Raw genomic sequence first — 20,929 nt, 5'->3', positions numbered from 1 at the left:
ATCCCTCCTGTCCAATCACCGCTGGGTACTGACCCACCAAATCCTTCCTGTCCAATCACCGCTGAGTACTGACCCACCAAATCCCTCCTGTTCAATCACCGCTGGGTACTGACCCACCAAATCCCTCCTGTCCAATCACTGCTGGGTACTGACCCACCAAATCCTTCCTGTCCAATCACCGCTGGGTACTGACCCACCAAATCCCTCCTGTTCAATCACCGCTGGATACTGACCCACCAAATCCCTCCTGTCCAATCACCGCTGGGTACTGACCCACCAAATCCTTCCTGTCCAATCACCGCTGGGTACTGACCCACCAAATCCCTCCTGTCCAATCACCGCTGAGTACTGACCCACCAAATCCTTCCTGTCCAATCATCGCTGGGTACTGACCCACCAAATCCCTCCTGTCCAATCACCGCTGGGTACTGACCCACCAAATCCTTCCATTGTTTATTAATTCATGGATGTTGGCATCACTGGCTATGCCAGCATTAATTGTTCATCTCTAATTGGTCATGAGAAGGTGAGGGTGAGCTGCCTCCTTGAGCCACTTCAATCCACGAGTGTAGGCAAGCTGACAGCGCTGATAGTGAGGGAATTTTACGATTTGGACTCAGCAATATAGTTCCAATCGAGGATGGTGTCTGGCCTGGAGGGTAACTTGCGGGGGTGGTGTTCCCACATGGGTTTCCTCCGGGTACTCTGGTTTCCTCCCACAAGTCCCGAAAGACGTGCTGTTAGGTGAATTGGACATTCTGAATTCTCCCTCAGTGTACCCGAACAGGTGCCGGAATGTGGCGACTAGGGGATTTTCACATTAACTTCATTGCAGTGTTAATGTAAGCCTACTTGTGTTACTAATAAAGATTATTATTACTATCTGAAGCCCTTGTTTTTCTAATAATAATAATCTTTTTACTGTCACAAGTAGGCTTACATTAACACTGCAATGAAGTTACTGTGAAAATCACCTAATTGTCATACTCGGCGCCTGTTTGGATACACTGAGGGAGAATTCAGAATGTCCAATTCAGTTAACAGCACGTCTTTTGGGACTTGTGGGAGGAAACCGGAGCGCCCGGAGGAAACTCACCCCGATATGGGTAGAACATGCAGACTCCTCATAGACAGTGACCCAAGCTGGGAATCGAACCTGGGACCCTGACGCTGTGAAGCAACAGTGCTATCCACTGTGCTGCCATGCCACCCCAAAATCCCCTAGGTGATAGAAGTCATGAATTTGAAAGGTGCTGTTGGAGAAGCCTTGGCAAGCTGCTACAGTGCAACTTGTAGATGGTACATGCTGCTGCCAAGGTGCACATGTAGTGGATAGAGTGGTTGTTTAAGGTGGTGGAAGGGGTGCCAAGCAAGTGGGCTGCTTTGCCCTGGATGGTGTGAGGCTTCCTAAGTGTTACTGGAGCTGCACTCATTCAGGCAATGGAGAGTAGTCCATCACACTCCTGGGGCGTCATTCTCCGACCCCCCAGCGGGTCGGAGAATGGCCGTTGGCCGCCGTGAATCCCGCCCCCGCCGGTTGCCGAAGTCTCTGGTACCGGAGATTCGGCGGGGGCGGGAATCGGGCCGCGCTGGTTGGCGGGCCCCCCCGCTCGATTCTCCGGCCCGAATGGGCCGAAGTCCCGCCGAGAAATTGCCTGTCCCGCCGGCGTAAATTAAAGTAGGTATTTACCGGCAGGACAAGGCGGCGTGGGCGGGCTCCGGGGTCCTGGGGCGGGGCGATCTGACCCCAGGGGGTGCACCCACGGTGGCCTGGCCCGCGATCGGGGCCCACCGATCCGCGGGCAGGCCTGTGCCGTGGGGGCACTCTTTCCCTTCCGCCTCCGCAACGGTCTCCACCATGGCGGAGGCGGAAGAGACTCTCCCCACTGCGCATGCGCGGGAAACTGTCAGCGGCCGCTGACGCTCCCGCGCATGCGCCGCCCCGAATGTCATTTCCGCGCCAGCTGGCGGGGCAACAAAGGCCGTTTCCGCCAGCTGGCGGGGCGGAAATCCCTCCGGCGTCGGCCTAGCCCCTCAATGTCAGGGCTCGGCCCCCAAAGATGCGGAGCATTCCGCACGTTTGGGGCGGCGCGATGCCCGTCTGATTGGCGCCATTTTGGGCGCCAGTCGGCGGACATTGCGCCGTTGGGGGAGAATTTCGCCCCTGAGTTGTGTCTCAAATGGTGGACAGGGCTTGGGACGTCAGGAGGTGGGTTTGTTACTCACTGCAGAATTCCCAGCCACTTGCCTATACCTGGAATCACAGTAATTAGATGGTTGGTTCAGTTCAGTTTCTGGTTACTGTTAACCCCACGGATGTTGATGGTGGGGGATTCAGTGATGGTAATGCTGTTGAATGTCAGATTGGGTTGGTTAGGTTCTCTCTTGTTGAAGGTGTACATTACTTGGCACTTGTGTGGCGTGAATGTTATTTGCCTTTTATCAGCCCAAGCTAAAATGTTGTCCAGATCCTGCCGCCTATGAACATGGACTGCTTCAGTATGTGAGGAATCGCAATTGGTACTGAATGCTTCATAAGCATTACAAAACATTCCCAGTTCTAGTCTCATGCTGGAGGGATCAATTGTGCCTACCACCGACAGGTATTGACTGACCAAATTCCTCCTGTCCAATTACTGACAGGTACTAATCTATCAAATTCCTCCTGTCCAATCACTGATGTACTAATCCACCAAATTTCTCCTGCCCAATCAATGACAGATCCAGAGAATACTGTTTTTAAAAAATATATAATTTTTTTAAACTTTTCCAATTAAGGGGCACTTTAGCATGGCCAATCCACCACCCCTGCACATCTTTGGGTTGTGGGGTAGAGCCATATGCAGACAATGCGAGAATGTGCAAACTCCACATGTAAAGTGACCCGGGGCCGGGATCGAACCTGGGTCAGCAGCGCCGTGAGGCAGCAGTGCTAACCATTCCATTCTTGATAATTCTATTTGTTGTTGAGGATGAGACTGGTACTGTTTCTTTCTCTCCTTCCCTCTCTGGCTCTGCCACATTCTCACAACTCATGAAATAGGACTGGAAGGAAAAAATTTCAAAGGTCTGTTTCATAATCAATCACAATGGGCAAGAGTTGAGTTTGGTGTGGAAAGCCAAGCAAGTAGCACAAACCTCATACTCCTGCTACTTCATGGGTACACATACCTGACCTCCATCCAGTGGTAACAAGACTATGTTCCATCATGTTGTAAAAGGAGGAGTTATAAATGTGAGCGATTGATTGTCACTTGAAGGTTTGATGGGTTCAGGTTCCATATATTGCAGCATCATGTTGCTGAATCACAGAATGGTATTAGCTCTGGGGGCCATTCAGCCCATCATGCTCATACTGGCTCACTTAAGAGCTTCTTAGCTAGTCCCACTTCTCTGTCTCTTCCTTCTAGTTGCAGCTCGTCAAATAATTATTCAATTCCCCTCTGAAAGCCATGATTGTGTTGGAAGCAGATTCAATCTCAAAAACTGCATTCCAGATCCTACCCACTCACTCTGTAAAAAAGCTGCTCCTCTTATTGTCTCTGGTTCCTTTGCTAATGCAAATATAGGGCAGCACGGTGGCGCAGTGGTTAGCACTGCTGCCTCACAGCGCTGAGGACCCAGGTTCGGTCCCGGCCCCGGGTCAATGTCCGTGTGGAGTTTGCACATTCTCTCCACGACTGCGTGGGTTTCACCCCCACAACCCAAAGATGTGCAGGGTAGGTGGATTGGTCGCGCTAAATTGCCCCTTAATTCGAAAAAAAAGAATTGGGTACTCTAAAAAATTTTTTTAACTATCGTGAAAAGTGTACTTTTGTTTTCAACCTTTCTATCAATTAGAACATTTTCTCCCTAATCGGTGCATGTAACTGAAGTCTCTCAACCCTGGAACTGTTATTGTAAATTTTTTTTGCACCCTCTCCAATCTAGACCTTGCTAAAATGTGATACATAGAATTGGAAACCATACTCCATTTGAGGTGGAATCAGTGTTTGTAGCGTTTCATCACAGTTTCCATGCTTTATGCCTCTATTTATAAAGGCCCGGAATCCCATATGCCTTATTGATCACTTTCTCAACCTGTCTGCCACCTTCAGCGATTTGTGCACATTTATTCCCTCGAATCCCTCTGTTCTTGTTCCTGCTTTAAAATTGTACCCTGTATTTTATATTGCCTTTCCTTGTTCTTCCTATCAAAATATATCACTTGTGGAAATGTTTAAAGGCCTTCATTATGAGGGCTCTTTCTTAGACAGGAACTTCCTACATGGTGTCAGTTACATGCAATAGTTCAGTCACCTCATTGTGGTCAGACAATTAGTTTGGTTGAAATCGTTGAAATGGTTTTGAAAAAATAAACTGCAAAATAAACAAGCGAACCAGACCAAAGAGATCTGTGGAACAGACTCACAGATGAGATTCTCCCATCTCTGTGCCCCAGCCTGGTATTCACGCCAGGACAACCTGCTGGAGCTGGATTGTAGACAGCACGTTATTTATTATGGGAAGCTTGGAACAGGAACTGCAAGAATTATTTACATTAGCCCAGGAAGGGCGTTTCTCGATCAATGACCCGATGACTGTAGAGGGAGGAGCTTCCTCGGTTTCTGTGAGTCACTGATGGTATTTGCTCTCAAACCATTTGCAAATCCCTGTTTGTAGGTTACAGATTGCACTTTAGTGTCGGGAACACTGGGAACATAGATCAGGAAGATCCACATTCTGTTTGGAAAGAAAAATCATAGGCCTGGAATGTGGAATTTTCTGATCTGCATTTCCAGGGTGCATGGAATGCTGAACTGACAGATACACACTTGTCTCCCTCCTTCTCCCTATTTAAGCCATACTATTTCTGTAAATGTTTCAATCAGCGAGCTTGTTTTAAATTCATTCATGGAATGTTGATGTCGCTGGCTATGCAAGCATTTATTGTCCTTGTAAAGTGGCTAGCACTGTGGCTTCAAAGTGCCAGGTCCCAGGTTCAATTCCCCGCTGGGTCACTGTCTGTGCGGATCCGGTCTGCATGTTCTCCCTGTGTCTGTGTGGGTTTCCTCCGACTGCTCCAGTTTCCTCCCACAGTCCAAAGACGTGCAGGTTCGGTGGATTGGCCATGCTAAATTGCCCTTGGAGTCCAAAAAGGTTAGGAGGGGTTATTGGGTTACAGGGATAGGGTGGAAGTGAGTGCTTAAGTGGGTCGGTGCAGACTCGATGGGCCAAATGGCCTCCTTTTGCACTGTATGTTCTATGTTCTAAAGGTGGTGGTGAGTTATTTTCTTGAACCACTACAGTCCATGTGGTGTAGGTACACTCACAGTGCTGTTAGGGAGGGAGTTCCAGAATATTGTCCCAGCACCAGTGAAGAAACAGCAAGATATTTCCAAGCCAGGCTGGTGAGTGACTTGGAGGGGAACCTTTAGGTCGTGGCATTTCCATGTGTCTGCTGTCCTTGTCCTTCTAATTGGCAGTGGGCATGGGTTTTGAAGGTGCTGCCTAAGAAGCCTTGGTGAGTTCCTGCAGTGCATCTTTTAGATGGTACATACTTCTGCCCTGGTGGCTGGTGATGGAGGGAGTGAATGTTTCTGGAAGGGGTGCCAATCAAGTGGGCTGCTTGTACTGGATGGTGTCGAGCTTCTTAATAATTGTTGGAGCTGGACTCATCCAGGCAAGTCGGGAATATTCCATTACACTCCTGACCTGTGCCTTGTATATAGTGGACAAACTCTGGGGGGCCAGGAGGTGAGTTACTTGCCACAGAATTCCCAGCCTTTGATATGCTCGCCACAGTATTTATATGGCTAGTCCAGTCCAGTTTGTAGTCAATTGTAAGCCCCAGGATGTTGATAATGGGAGCTTCAGCAATGGTAATGCCATTGAATGTCAAGGGCGATGGTTAGATTCTCTCTTGTTCAAGCTGGTCAATGCATGGCACTTGTGTGGTGTGAATATAACTTGCCACTTGTCAGTCCAAGCCTTGATGCATTTGGACATGGACTGCTGAAGTATGTGAGAAGATGCGAATGGTGCTGAACATTGCATCAGCGAACATCCCCACTTCTGACCTTATGATGGAAGGAAGAGGGCAGCATAGTGACGGAGTGGTTAGCACTGCTGCCTCACACCGCCGAGGTCCCAGGTTCGATCCTGGCTCTGGGTCACTGTCTGGATTTGCACATTCTCCCCGTGTTTGCGTGGGTTTCTCCCCCACAGCGCAAAGATGTGCAGGGTAGGTGGATGGCCATGCTAAATTGCCCCTTAATTAGAATAAATGAATTGGGCACTTAACATTTTTTTTTTAAATGATGGAAAGAAGATCATTGTTTTTTTTTCCAATTAAGGGGCAATTCAGCATGGCCAACCCACCTTCCCTGCACATCTTTGGGTTGTGCGGGTGAAACCCATGCAGACAAGGAGAGAATGTACAAACTCCACACGGACAGTGATCTGGGGCTGGGATGAAACCCAGGTCCTCGGTGCCGTGAGGACAGTCATTGATGAAGCAGCTGATGATGGTTGGGCCTAGGATGCTACCGTGAAAACCCCTGCAGTGATGTCTTGAAACTGAGATGACTGATCTCCAACCATCACAACCATCTTCCTCTGTGCCAGCATGATTCCCAACAATACAGGGTTTTCCCCCTGATTCTCATTAACTCCAGTTTAGCTCAGGCTCCTTGATATCAAGGGCAGTCACTCTCACCTCACCTCTGGCATTCAACCCTCATGTCCATGTTTGAACAAAGGCTGTAATGAAGTCAGGAGCTGAGCGACCCTTAAAAAACCCAAACTGAGCGTTTGTAAGCAGGTTCTGCTGAATCGTTCTGCTTAATAGCACTGTTTTTTTAAAAAGTGTAACCCTTTCTCATCAGTTCCAAAGCCAAAGCGCAGAGTGGACAGAGGCAAACCCCTAATTCATTTCCTTTTTTGCTCCAAAAACTAATTCAAATTGAATCCAATTAATGGTCCCCACAAAAGAGACATACCAGATCCAAGCTGACAAGAACGGGCATTAAGCCTGATTTCAGCCGAAAGGCCGAGAAGCAATCTGCTTGAGAGCACTGTTAATGATTCCTTCCATCACTTAACTGATGATGGAGAGTAGACTGATAGGGGTGGTAATTGGCCGAGTTAGATTTGTCCTGCTTTTTGTGTATGGGACATACCCAAGTAATGTTCCAAATTGCCAGGTAGATGTCAGTGTTGTAGCTGTACTTGGCTAGGTGCACGGCAAGTTCTGGAGCACAAGTCTTCAGCACTATTGCTGGAATATTGTCAGGGGACCATAGCCTTTGCAGTATCCAGTGCCTTCAGCTGTTTCTTGATATCATGTGAGGTGAATCAAATTGGCTGAAGACTGGCATCTATGATGGTGGGGACCTCAGGAGAGGAGAGATGGATCATCCATTCGGTGCACCTGGCTGAAGTTTGTTGCAAATGTTTCAGCCTTGTCTTTTGCACAGATGTGCTTTGTGCGCTGCAGTTTTGTGTCCCACTACAGTCAGGATTTACTGTAGAAGCTGAAACAGGAGCAAGAACCACCTGTGACAGACAGTTGCACAGGTCAACAATGTACAAGTATTCACAGGCCTGATAAATATTCACATTTGTATTTAGCACCAGTATGAGTTTCAGTGGGGTAATACATGCTTGAAATGCAAATCATTAAAAGGAGAGAGAGCACGCTCAGGAGTCACATTGAATGAAGGGGATTCCAGCCAGATAACCTTTCTCTCCCTACAGATACTGCCAGACCTGCTGAGATTTTCCAGCATTTTCTTTTTGGTTCCAGCCAGGTATCTGTTCAATGAAGCCATTTGGGGTTAACTCATGGATTGCTGATCTAAGGCCACCGAGGTGAAAGGTCAAAGGAGCTAAATTTATTACAACCAAATATTAGGATGGAAGGAATGTGCAACCGATGAGTTGGCTGTGGAGAGTTTGTGTAAAACACAAACCAGGAAAACATGTTGAACTGGAAAAGTCACGTGGTCCTTCAAACTCACTCTTACTCTGTCACTCACTCAATTATTTCATCTATTGAAAGAAGATTCTTTTAGAAATATTTACCAACCATTAAGCAATAAATGTTGGGTGGAGTTTTGCACCTCACCTCCAGGCTAGCTCTGCCCAAGCAGCGAAACCCCGGCTCCAACTTCACCCAGATCTCGAAGACTCTTGAATTCCCTCATTTCTTTTAATTTATAGGAATAATTGTTTGGATGGTTTTAAAACCGGATTGAATTTACTTTGTGAATACACCTTTCAGTGAGCGAGGGGTGAGTGACTGGCTATCTTGTGTGATATCTGTAAATGCTTATTCAGTCGTTGAACATTACACACTTCAAACAGAAAAGGGCTGGAAACATTCAGTAGGCCAAAGTTCAGTGTAACATGTGACCACTACACAGGAATGCCTGACTGTAAGGTCATACCCCGTCACCTCTGCCACATCCTACCACAGATATGGAGATGCTTCGAATGGTGAACGTCTCAATGCATTCTTGTTAGCTTCTAATATATGGCTCGAACCTTGGGGGAAAGCACCAAGTGAAAAAAATTGGCATAAATAACGCTGAGGAAAATTCCCCTTTAAAATGAGTAAACTGTTGGGAATATTTTTACAGACCAGATTCCAGGGATGAGGAACTTACATTATGTAGATAGATAGATTGGAAATGTTGGAACTATTCTCTTTGGAGAAGAGAAGGTTGACAAAGACTTCAAAATCATGAGGGGTCTGAACAGAGTAGATAGGAGGAAAACTGTGCTTCGTTGATGGAAGGATCGAGAGTCAGTGGCCACAGATTTAAGGCAATTAATAAAAGGAGCAAAGGACCCATGAGGAAAGGTTTTTTCACACAGCGAGTAGTTTGGATCTGAAACGCGCTGCCTGAAAGGTGCTGGAGGCATATTCATTTGAGGCACTTCAGGAGTTGGATTCCAACTGAGAAAGAAATGTATGCACGGCTACAGGAGAAGGCCGGAAGTGGCAGCGCCAGTTTGGACATGAAGGGCTGAATGGCCCCCTTCTGTGCTGTGGTCATTCTGTGATTCTGAAGTCTTCCCTGTGTTGCAACGAAAACATTCTGCATGTAAGGTTCAATAAAGAAAACAGGTGGGGAGTTACCTTGTCTAAAACATCTTCATGCAGTACCTCTTGTATCGCCAATAACTTGATCCTGCAAACAACACAATTCCATGTCAGGCACTTCAACTGGAAACCCAAGAGCAAAGTTTTCCTGATCCCGTGAAGATAGATTTGGAAGTGGGGCTGGAAGCAAAATGTGTTAATCTCTCATCTGGGTGGCTCACGTCTGTAATCCGCCTGTGTGCAGTCTTGCCCGGGGGAGGCTCTGATTGGCACCAGTTACCCAGCTGGCAGAGATGGGTTAGTGTTATAACCTGCCTGGATCCTATTGGCTAGGGATAATTGGTTACCCCATACCTCATGTTCCTTAGGGAATATGAGCCCCCAAATGGGGGAGGGAGGGGGGGGGGGGAGTGTACATATTCTTGGAAATAAAGTTTTGTTCGTGGCCCGGACTACATTGAAGTTAGTTACTTCAGTTCCATTATGTGTCCACTTGGGGAAAATTGTCGATGCCAGTGGGGTCTGTGCCAGTTTGTACTGTATGGTATGGTTAGTGCCCACTGAGGGCTGGGCTGAGACCCATCCAGGCTCACTCGTCGCCAGCAGGTAATCGATGTGAGATCTTTGCCAATGGTCATGGAGGTGATTGCCCATCGCACTGATTCACCAGCACAACAAAACAATGTGAATTTACACAGCAGCTTTAACATAAGGAAATGCTTCAGAGCAATTACAGAAAGCACTTCCCAGGGTCGCAATTGGCCAAAATTTGACACCAGGCTACTTTAGGAGATAGCAGAACCTATGGCGAAAAGCTTTGTCAAAGAGGAAAGATTTAAGGAGCATCGCAAAGGAGAATGAAATGAAAATGAAATGAAATTCACTTATTGTCACAAGTAGGCTTCAAATGAAGTTACTGTGAAAAGCCCCTAGTCGCCACATTCCGGCGCCTGTTTGGGGAATTGAACCGTGCTGCTGGCCTGCCTTGGTCTGCTTTCAAAGCCAGCGATTTAGCCCCTGTTCTAAACAAACAGCCCCAGAAGAGAAAGTTAACAAGGTTTAGAGAGAGAATTATCGAGTTTAGGACCCAGAGAGATGAAAATATGGACACAAATGGTGGTCCGAGGAAAATCGGGGATGCACAACTTTATTGTTGTGGTTCAAGGGGCACACACTCAATCCTTTAGTCTTAAATTATTTCATTTTAGTTGATGGTGGACTTAGCATAATGCATATGTCAAGGCTTCAGAGCAGAAATATGGATGGGAGGTCAAGGACAGGTAGAATAGAACCATAGAACTCCTACATCATAGATCATCATAGAATTTACAGTGCAGAAGGAGGCCATTCGGCCCATCGGGTCTGCACCGGCTCTTGGAAAGAGCACCCTACCCAAGGTCAACACCGCTACCCTATCCCCATAACCCAGTAACCCCACCCAACACTAAGGGCAATTTATCATGGCCAATCCACCTAACCCGCACATCTTTGGTCTGTGGGAGGAAACCGGAGCACCCGGAGGAAACCCACGCACACACGGGGAGGATGTGCAGACTCCGCACAGACAGTGACCCAAGCTGGAATCAAACCTGGGACCCTGGAGCTGTGAAGCAATTGTGCTATCCACAAGGCTACCGTGCTGCCCCGTGCCCCTACAGTGCAGAAGGAGGCCATTCGGCCAATCGGATCTGCATCGACCCTCTGAAAAAGCACCCTACCGAGGCCCACTCCCCAGCCCTATCCCGGTAATCCCATAACCCCACCTAACCTGCGCAACATTGGACACTAGGGGCAATTTAGCATGGCCAATCCACCTAACCTGCCTACCTTTGGACTGTGGGAGGACACTGGAGCACCTGGAGGAAACCCCCGCAGACAGGGGCAGAACATGCCAACTCCACACAGACAGTCACCCAAGGCCAGAATTGAACCAAGGTCTCTGGTGCTGTGTGGCAGCAGTGCTAACCACCGTGCCACCATGCCGCACCAGGCTGATGAACCTATTCAATACAACCTGTGAATGACAATCGTATAGCACCCGAGCAGTACCTCACCTCAGCACAATTTCAGCTGATAGCACAGGGAAAGAACATAACAATATTACAAGCATGTGATCCTATTCTTATACAAAGACTGCAGACAATGAGAACGGTGGGAGAAGGCTCCACTGGAGTTACAGGCTACAAGCAGACTGGCTGAAGAAAACACAGATCCCAAGACAGACAACAGCCGTGAGGAGACAGAGGCTGGAATTCTCCGTCCGTTCAGGCTGGTGGGATTCTCTGGTCCCGCTGCAGTGAATGGAGTTTTGGCTGAGTGACGAATTCTCCGTTCTCACTGGCAGCAGTGACAAGGTGAACTAGGAGCAGAGCACCTTGGCCAGAATATTTAAAGGGGAAGAGGAGCATTAATTAACCAAAATATACATAGAGCAGAACCTTTCCAGAATTTGGCAAAGAGCAATGTTCTCTTGCACAGCCCAGTTTTCTCGCCATATCTTGAACCTGTTAGACAAAAGAAAGTGAGTGGGCGTGGTTGACGGCATCACTCTGACAGGGTGCGGAGAATCCTGATGGCGGAGAGTTCAGCCCAGGGCAGGATTCTCCGACCTCACGTCGGGTCGGAGAATCGCTGTGGCGGATGCGAATCAGGCGACTCCGCTCCGCCAATTCTCCGCCGACCGGAGAATTGGCACCAACGCAGCTCCGGTCGGGGGCCACTCAATGCGGCGCCCGCACCCCCCACCCCCCGCCGATTCTCCCCGCGTGGTGACGCCAAATCGGGATGCTCCGGCCCCCCGAAAATGGCATAAATGTGTCGCTCACCGTGCGGGGTTAAAGCACAGTAGGCATATCATTAGCAGGCCTGACACCCTATTCTCCGGGGCCTCTGACATTCACTGCCTCCGATGAGTCAAGTCACTGACGGCGTGTTTCACTTGTGGTTTCAAAAGTCGTGAACATGGCGTCGTGGCTGCTGTGCGAGAGAGAGGAGGTAGGAAACGGTGTGAGTGGCAGCGGGCTGCCGGTCCGGACATCGGCTGTGCTGGCTGCGGTGGGGGGCCCCTGACAGGGCCGGGGGAGGGGAGGGGGGGGAGCGACAGGCCGAGCAGCCGGGGTGCCCCCCCACAGGACTGGGGCGGTGCCGAGGCACCGACCACCATTATGGTGGCCATCTTGCTGCACGCCCACTGACCACCTACCTCAGCCCCTGGTTCTACAGTGGCACCGGCAGTATGGGTGCACCCATCCCTGCACCCTAGCCCCCACCACAGCGCCACACCCACGGCAGCCCCCAGTGAGGGCAGTGCCAGCCAATGGTACCCCTGGCAGCAGCGACAGGTGCTGGGATCAGGGGCACTCACGGTGCCGGATACCAATGGGACAGAGGTCCGGCACTGTTTTGCATGGAATTGATTGTGTTCCACGTGGCGAAGGTGCTGGCCCATTTAAAGTAGCTGAATCGGTGCAGCTGTTGCGCCGTTTTTTCTGTCGTAAAGTGCCACGGTTCCCAAGACGGTGTCGGCACTTACGGTGAGACTATGTGTTGACGCCAACGGAGAATCTGTGGACTTTTACGACAGAAATGCCGGCGCCGCATCTGGACCAATTCCACTACCGCTGAGGGGCTAGCACTGGTGCTGCGTGGACCACACTCGATTCCACTGAAAAATGCTGCAGGAATGCACCAGGTCTGTGATCGACACTCAGGAGGCTGACAAGCTGCAGCCGCACATACACATTACAATCCCCACACACACTTATCCCAGCCAAAAAAGATGGCACTGGTTGTGCTGGATTGCACCCATACAGCCGATGGCTTGTCTGGGGCCAGAGGGCACCGGGGACACCTATACGACCCGTGGCACTAGGTTCAAAGTGGGCTGTTAACGGTGTGCACAGCTGCATGGCTGCCTTGCCGGTTGCAGCAACGGTGTTCCCTGCCCGTCGAGCCCGACCCCACAGCCCACCTCCTGGCCATGCCCCACTACTCCCCCCAGCCAGCGGCACAACAGTCAGCAAACTATGGCAATGTTGGACACCTTCCGTACACCCTCTCTCTCCCTCAGTAGCCGCCACACCGGTTTCACGATTTTAAAAAGCACAAGTGAACCACACCATCTGGAACGCAGCACATCGAAGGCAGAGAATCGCAGAGGCCCTGGAGAATGCCAGGTCGGGCCCGCTAATGGTTTCCAAATGGTGCCTACTGTATGTGCGGAGTGAAACGCATTGACACCGTTTTCGAGGTGCTGAAGCACTGCGATTTGCTGTCAAATTGGCGCCTGCCACGATTTCAGCGTCGGAACCAATTCTCCGCCCAATCGCCTTTCCCAATTTTGGCCAATGTATCTAATTAAATGCTCCCCAGGGAATCCTCTTAATCCAAACACAAATCCATTAGCCCAAGCTTTTACAATGCTTTAATCGCACCTCTGGCTCCCCAAACACCTAACTGTCTTGCAAACTAGGATGTTTAACAATATGACTGTAAAAATGATACACACACTAACCCAGGCTTTTAACCTTATGGAACCAAATGTCTATAATATAATATATCTGAAATCCCTACATTCATCACAACAGTAAGAGACCCTTAGATCCCTTGTGTCAGTGCAGGACTGTAGTTGGGCCCACAAAATAAGGGGACCAGATTTGGGGGAGCTTTAAATAGTTAAGCATTGCTCCTTCTAGATCGACTAATCAATCACAGAGCAACCCAGCGATTGCCAGGATGACTGGCCAAATTACGTTGATGACCCTAACCTTGAAAACTGCCTGACGTCAGCAGACTAGCCACTGGATAGGCTGATCAATATTTCAGACCCTTGTTTCATTGCTACCGAGGCGGAGAGAGAAATATCTGCTCCTGGATGGCCTAATGGAAAGTGTTGCACCCCTCCCAATACCAGCTAAAATTGAAATCAAGGCTTCATATTACATAGAATTATACACATGTTGCAGAATCTGAAATGTCAAGAGTGCGGGGTAAGGGGGGGGGGGGGGGGGGGAGCGAAACAGGTTTATTTCAAGCTCCAAACGTCTTCTCTGATCCTACTTTAGAAAACTGCATAATCCACTTCAATTGGTTTTCAACTTTTAGTGTGATTCCCTCCCACACTCACATATCTTTCTAACAGAGAAACCAGATAAAGCCATTCCTAAAGGTTTATTGTCTAAGTCACCCTTCAGAAGGTGGTGGTGAGCTGCCTTTTAGAATAACTGCAGCCTGTGTGGTAAAGCTGGTCCCAGTATGATTATAAATTCCAGAATCTTGGCTTGTTTTCACCTGTTTATCAGCGCATCCACTGCATAAATATTGATCACAAACGGGGTCAAACAAAGGCTGTTCAGAGCCTGCAGTCACGCAGATAACACAGCATGTTCGTAAAAGCAAAATTGCTTTCAGTTATACAGATTTTAGGACGTAAATCAAATGTGTGGTGCTCACCCAGCAATGTTAACACTCTTCTGTAATGGGAGAATTGAGATTACTGAGTGCTGTGTTGACCTAACAGCCACTCCCTTGAACACTAGCTGTATTGTGTACGGTCTGTTGGATGCACAGCGGCAACTAACTAGTACAGATCAGTTCGGCATAATGGCCTCTCATGACTGTGAATACCTTTATTGATACCATTTTCTGAGACGTGGTCACACAGAAAGGTATTGAAGAAGAGTAGAGAGTTTTCTGGTATTTGGCCCAGATTTTCCCCCCGAAACCAATTAGATTAACTGGCGTTTGCCTTAATACTGTTGAAGGTTACTGGCATGGAAAGGCTAATGTGCTCATCTACAAATTAACAATTACTGTTGTCACAAATCTTTAATTACGATATTACAGATTTTAAGGACAGCTGTTTTACAGGTACATATCTGTTTTCAAATCTTTACACTGAGTTTAAAAGCCTTTTTCAATATGGAAGTATGGATACACAGCATGGCACCTTCCGCTATCTGGTCAGATTCATATCTCTAGAGCTGGCTATAGAAAGTCATTAAAAATGCAAAGACCCCTCCAGGGATGTCCACCAAAATAAACCTTTTATTTCTGAGGGAACAGGAGACAGGAAGGGACGTCACAGGACGTCAACATATACATTTTTTTTAACCTGGTGGAACCCGGGTGATTCATCAAAATTAACTTATTTTGCTTTGGTTGTAATTAGACAGGCTGGAAATAGCCATTTGTGTGTGCAGAGCCCCAGGAAGAAATCGGAGAAACAGATTCTCAGCCAGGGGATGACAAAGTGGAAGGTATTCAGAAATTAACTGCTGTTCTGGCAAAAGAGTCTCGGCGAGCTGCAAGTGTAGTATCTGCCGAATAGAAGAACAGGAAACTTCTCTCTCCTCCCCCAAAAAATCCTGCCGGCCTGCTGAGTCCACCTGAATTGTCAATTCGACTGCAGAAGCCATCTCAGCTGCTAAACCGAACATCAAGTTTCAATGGGACAGCAGAGATATCCCGCTAAGATTGATTTGAAATCTCGGGCAGGATTCTCCGCTAACCGGCGGGGCGGGTCGTACTGGCGCCGAGGAGTGTCGAGAACCCTCCGGTGCCGGGCCGCCCGGAAGGTGTGGAATCCTCCACTGGAGGGGTTGGTGCCGCGCCAACCGCCGCCGAAGGGCCTCCGCCAGCCGGTGCATGCGCAGGAGCGCCAGTGTGTTCTGGCGCCTGCGCAGAACCGCTGGCACATTTCCTACGTATGCGCAGGGGGTTTTGTCTCCGCGCCGGCCATCGTGGAGCTTCACAGCAGCCGGCGCGGAGGGAAGAATGCCCTCACCCAACAGGCCCGCCCACAGATCGGTGGGCCCCGATCGCGGGCCAGGCCACCGTGGGGGCCCCCCAGGGTCGGATCCCCCCCGCGCCCCACCGAGGACTCCGCAGGCCGCCTGCAGAGCCAGGTCCCGCCGGTATGGACCTAGTGCAATATACGCCGGTGGGATTGGCCGAAAACGGGCGGCCGCTCGGCCCATCGCGGAGCGGAGAATCACCGGTGGGGGGGGGGGGGCGCTGCCAATGGCACCCGACCGGCGTGGCGCGATTCCCGCCCCCGCCAAAAACCCAGCGCGGAGAATTCGGCAGCTGCCGTCGGGACGGCGGGGCAGGATTCACGCCGCCCCCCGGCGATTCTCCGACCCAGCGGGGGGGGTCAGAGAATGCTGTCCCTCATTTTTAATGTATTTTATTTTTGCTTTATCCATTTTTAATCATTGTATCTATATTTTAGTTAATAACGTTCTCACTTTTACCCGAGTACCATTCAGCAGTAGTTTCTGGAATAAGCTAACCTTTAACTTGCATAAGCCTAAAGCTTGGCTGCTGAGTTAGTTTACAATTGAACCACTCAAATTAAAAAGGGAGGGGGGCGGTGGGCTCTGTATATACACACACACACACACACACACACACACACACCTTTACGTGGTGGTGACACTTCACTTCAAGAAATGAATTTGATTGAGATGTTTTGATATGATAGCGTGTGGTGCAAGCACAGACATTCCAGGTAGACGAGGGTAGAGCAGTTGATGTGGTGTATATGGATTTCAGCAAAGCGTTTGATAAGGTTCCCCACGGTAGGCTATTGCAGAAAATACGGAGGCTGGGGATTGAGGGTGATTTAGAGATGTGGATCAGAAATTGGCTAGCTGAAAGAAGACAGAGGGTGGTGGTTGATGGGAAATGTTCAGAATGGAGTTCAGTTACAAGTGGAGTACCACAAGGATCTGTTCTGGGGCCGTTGCTGTTTGTCATTTTTATCAATGACCTAGAGGAAGGCGCAGAAGGGTGGGTGAGTAAATTTGCAGACGATACTAAAGTCGGTGGTGTTGTCGATAGTGTGGAAGGATGTAGCAGGTTACAGAGGGATATAGATAAGCTGCAGAGCTGGGCTGAGAGGTGGCAAATGGAGTTTAATGTCGAGAAGTGTGAGGTGATTCACTTTGGAAGGAATAACAGGAATGCGGAATATTTGGCTAATGGTAAAGTTCTTGGTAGTGTGGATGAGCAGAGGGATCTAGGTGTCCATGTACATAGATCCCTGAAAGTTGCCACCCAGGTTGATAAGGTTGTGAAGAAGGCCTATGGAGTGTTGGCCTTTATTGGTAGAGGGATTGAGTTCCGGAGTCAGGAGGTCATGTTGCAGCTGTACAGAACTCTGGTACGGCCGCATTTGGAGTATTGCGTACAGTTCTGGTCACCGCATTATAGGAAGGACTTGGAGGCTTTGGAGCGGGTGCAGAGGAGATTTACCAGGATGTTGCCTGGTATGGAGGGAAAATCTTACGAGGAAAGGCTGATGGACTTGCGGTTGTTTTTGTTGGAGAGAAGAAGGTTAAGAGGAGACTTAATAGAGGCATACAAAATGATCAGGGGGTTAGATAGGGTGGACAGTGAGAGCCTTCTCCCGCGGATGGAAATGGCTGGCACGAGGGGACATAGCTTTAAACTGAGGGGTAATAGATATAGGACAGAGGTCAGAGGTAGGTTCTTTACGCAAAGAGTAGTGAGGCCGTGGAATGCCCTACCTGCTACAGTAGTGAACTCGCCAACATTGAGGGCATTTAAAAGTTTATTGGATAAACATATGGATGATAATGGCATAGTGTAGGTTAGATGGCTTTTGTTTCGGTGCAACATCGTGGGCCGAAGGGCCTGTACTGCGCTGTATCGTTCTATGTTCTATGTTCTATGTTCCTTCACTAGTTCTTTCTATAAGATACTTAATGTGGAAAAGTCATTCCTATGGCCATGTTTAGGACGCTTTATAATCATATTCCCCTGTTCTCCCATCTGGGTTCTTTCTGGGTGGCACAGTGTTAGCACTGCTGGTTCACAGCGCCATGATTTTTAAAGTTCAGCTGCCTGCTCCCACCCAGCTGCCCATGCCAATCGTTTTATGGTGAAGGCAGCATATTTATCAAGTTCAATTGGCTTGTTAAGAAATATTATTGACCCTGAAGTACTTATTTAAATATGGCCTGCTGGTTACCTGCCCACCCTTTGTAATATGGGGGTGAGTGGGAAGGTGGTGGAATGAGCACCTGACATATTTTATCTGATTTAATCTGATTTATTATTGTCACATGTATTAGTATACAGTGAAAAGTATTGTTTCTTGCACGCTGTACAAACAATGCATACTGTACATAGGGAAGGAAGGAGAGACTGCAGAATCTAATGTTACAGTTATCCTAAAGATCGCTAAATCTGTAAGTAATTGAATTAGAACATTGCTAGAGAGTTTAAAAGAGTTAGAATGGAGTTTTAGAAGCATAGAACGGGAGTAAAAGGTAGAATTAGAGGGTATGCTGGGCACAGTTTGAAAGAAGTCGCCTCGCTCTGGCGCCATCTTGGAAATCTGCTCCTCACCCCACAGGAAACATGCCTGCTGGAGGCACATGGGAAGGATTGAAGGTAGGGCAGAGGTGGCAAGGGTCCTCTCCTCAGACCTCCCACTAAATTGTGACTGCAGATGTGAAAACCCCAGTGAATTCAGCTTCATGTTTGGGAACTTTGATAGTGATAAATCTGAAAAATGTAGGGGACAGTTCAGAATAGTATTTCACTCTTCCTCCAGTCTTGTTAAAAACCTTCAAAGTCTGTCGGAAGATGTTTGATTAATTGCCTCATGTACCGTTTCTTTGTGTACCATTTGAAATTTTACCTTGTCAGTTTATTACAAACTGATTAATGATTGTGTTAGTGTCCCATAGAATTTTGCTGGAACACTATGATAGTCCACAGTAGTCCTCCAATCTGGGGCCTCGCAAGGCTGCACACTTAAGCCCCCTGCTATACTCCCTATACACACACACAACTGTGTCGCAAAATTTGGCTCGAACGCCATCTACAAGTTTGTTGATGACACCACCGTAGTGGGTCGGATCTCAAACAACGATGAGTCAAGAGTACAGGATGGAGATAGAGAACCTAGTGGCATGGTGTAACGACAACAATATTTCCCTCAACGTCAGCAAAACTAAGGAGCTGGTGATTGACTTCAGGAAGTGAAGTACTGTATACACCCCTGTCTGCATCAATGGTGTCGAGGTGGAGATGGTTGACAGCTTCAAATTCCTCAGTGTGCACATCACCAACAATCTGTCCTGGTCCACTCACATCAACGCTATGACCAAGAAAACAGAACAGCACCGAAACTTCCTCAGGAAACTAAGGAAATTGGCATGCCCACATTGACTCTTACTAATTTTTACAGATCCACCTTAGAAATCATTCTATCTGGCTGCATCACAGCCTGGTATGGCAACTGCTCAGCCCAAGATCATAAGAAACTACAGAGTCGTGAACACAGCCCAATCTATCATGCAAAACCGCCTCCCATCCATTGACTCTGTCTATACCTCCCGCTGCCTTGAGGAAGTGAGCAGCATAATCAAAAACCCCTCCCACCCAGGCTAGTCTCTCTTCCAACCTCTTCCATTGGGCAGGAGATACAAATGTTTGAGAACTGGCACTAACAGCTTCACAAACAGCTTCTTCACCGCTGTTACCAGACTGTTTCCAGACTCCTGAATGACCCTTTTATGATCTGAACTGATCTCTCCATGCATCTTCTCTATTGAGTAGCACTACACTCCGTATGCTTCATCCAATGTCTATGTATTTACATTGTGTATTTATCGTATGCCCTATGTTTGAAGGGTGCCCCAATCTCTAAGTGAGCTTGTGGGTCCCCCACGCCCCCCATCCATGGGCAATGTCACCCCCAACACAAATGGACACTACCCCACACCCCCCCCCAAGTGAGGACACCCCGCTATGGGGTCCCTGGGCCCCTCCAAGGACCCTCACAGCATCCCCTCCCTTCTAGGACCCCCATCTATCACCCCCAACCACCCATAGGCCCCTACCCGCCCTGTACTCCCCCACTCTTCAACCCCTCACCCACCCTTATTTCATGGGCATGGCCACCCTCACCCCCTGACACTTGGCAGTGCCACCCTGGCACTCAGTCGTCCTTGCACTGCCAACCTGCTGGCTTGAAATGCCTTCCAGGCACCTTGGTAATGTCAGGGTGTCAGTGCCAAGGTGACAGCTGGGCAGTGCCAAGGTGCCCACATTCCAAGGGGAAGGCCAGGGAGCCACCCAGCACTTACCCTGAACACCCAGGGGTCTCCGATGGTCTGGGAGACCCCCCGGGTGCCGTTCTGCCTGCTCCATGTTTGTGTGGAACAGCACTGACCGGCACCCGGGGAGACCGATGAATCGAGGGAGGCCGGTGGATCCCACTCAGGTAGGTCGTTAATTAGGTTTTACGACCTACTTCCGCGAGCGTCATTCGGTCCCAGCCATTTGGGGCGGGGTTCAGACTCCGACATCTCGCGAGATTCTAGAGAATCTCACGAGGCATGGAGCCTGTCAGGATGCTCGCTGGAAGCCTCTTCCAAAAATCTCCGGCCTCGTTGTGCTCTCCCTTGAGTGCAATGCGGCGGGAGAACGGCGTCCTATAAATCAGAAAATTCTGGGATAGTTTCCATGGTATTTTCCTCATCTCCCACCATGTTTATGCTTTTCCTCTAGGGTATTCAACACCATTTTTGGTGGTAAATTAGTTTTAGATGATTTATTTAGGATGTGGGCATCATTGGCCATACTGGGATTTATTGCCCATCCCCTCTGTGAGTCTCATTAGGTCATTTGAGAGGTCACCTAAGAACCGACCTTGTTGATATGGAAGTGAAGCCAGATTTGTACAACAGGATCTCTCCCTAAAGGACTTCAGTGGATCATTTGAGTATTTAGGATAATCTGACTGCTGCACAGTCACATGTACTAATACAAGGTTTATATTATCAGATTTTTTTCTTAGACTGA

At 48.7% G+C, this 20,929-nt stretch overlaps 1 protein-coding gene and 1 non-coding gene across 2 annotated transcripts in view; both read right to left on the bottom strand.

The window, feature by feature from the left end:
* LOC140430825 (endonuclease/exonuclease/phosphatase family domain-containing protein 1-like) overlaps window positions 1-20,929 on the bottom strand; it is a 60,465-nt gene that overhangs the window by 23,241 nt on the left and 16,295 nt on the right. The window contains exon 3 of the mRNA XM_072518548.1: window positions 9,125-9,176. Coding sequence (XP_072374649.1) covers window positions 9,125-9,176 — 52 coding nt within the window. The remainder of the gene's footprint in view (window positions 1-9,124; window positions 9,177-20,929) is intronic.
* LOC140384989 (U2 spliceosomal RNA) lies at window positions 6,845-7,042 on the bottom strand. Its single transcript, XR_011933259.1, has one exon. It is a non-coding gene; the product is annotated as a U2 spliceosomal RNA (small nuclear RNA).

This window comes from Scyliorhinus torazame, chromosome 10, assembly GCF_047496885.1.
Source record: "Scyliorhinus torazame isolate Kashiwa2021f chromosome 10, sScyTor2.1, whole genome shotgun sequence".
Classification (NCBI taxonomy): domain Eukaryota; kingdom Metazoa; phylum Chordata; class Chondrichthyes; order Carcharhiniformes; family Scyliorhinidae; genus Scyliorhinus; species Scyliorhinus torazame.
The sequence above is the reverse complement of the archived record's forward strand: the minus strand, read 5'-3'. Positions and strand labels throughout refer to the sequence as shown.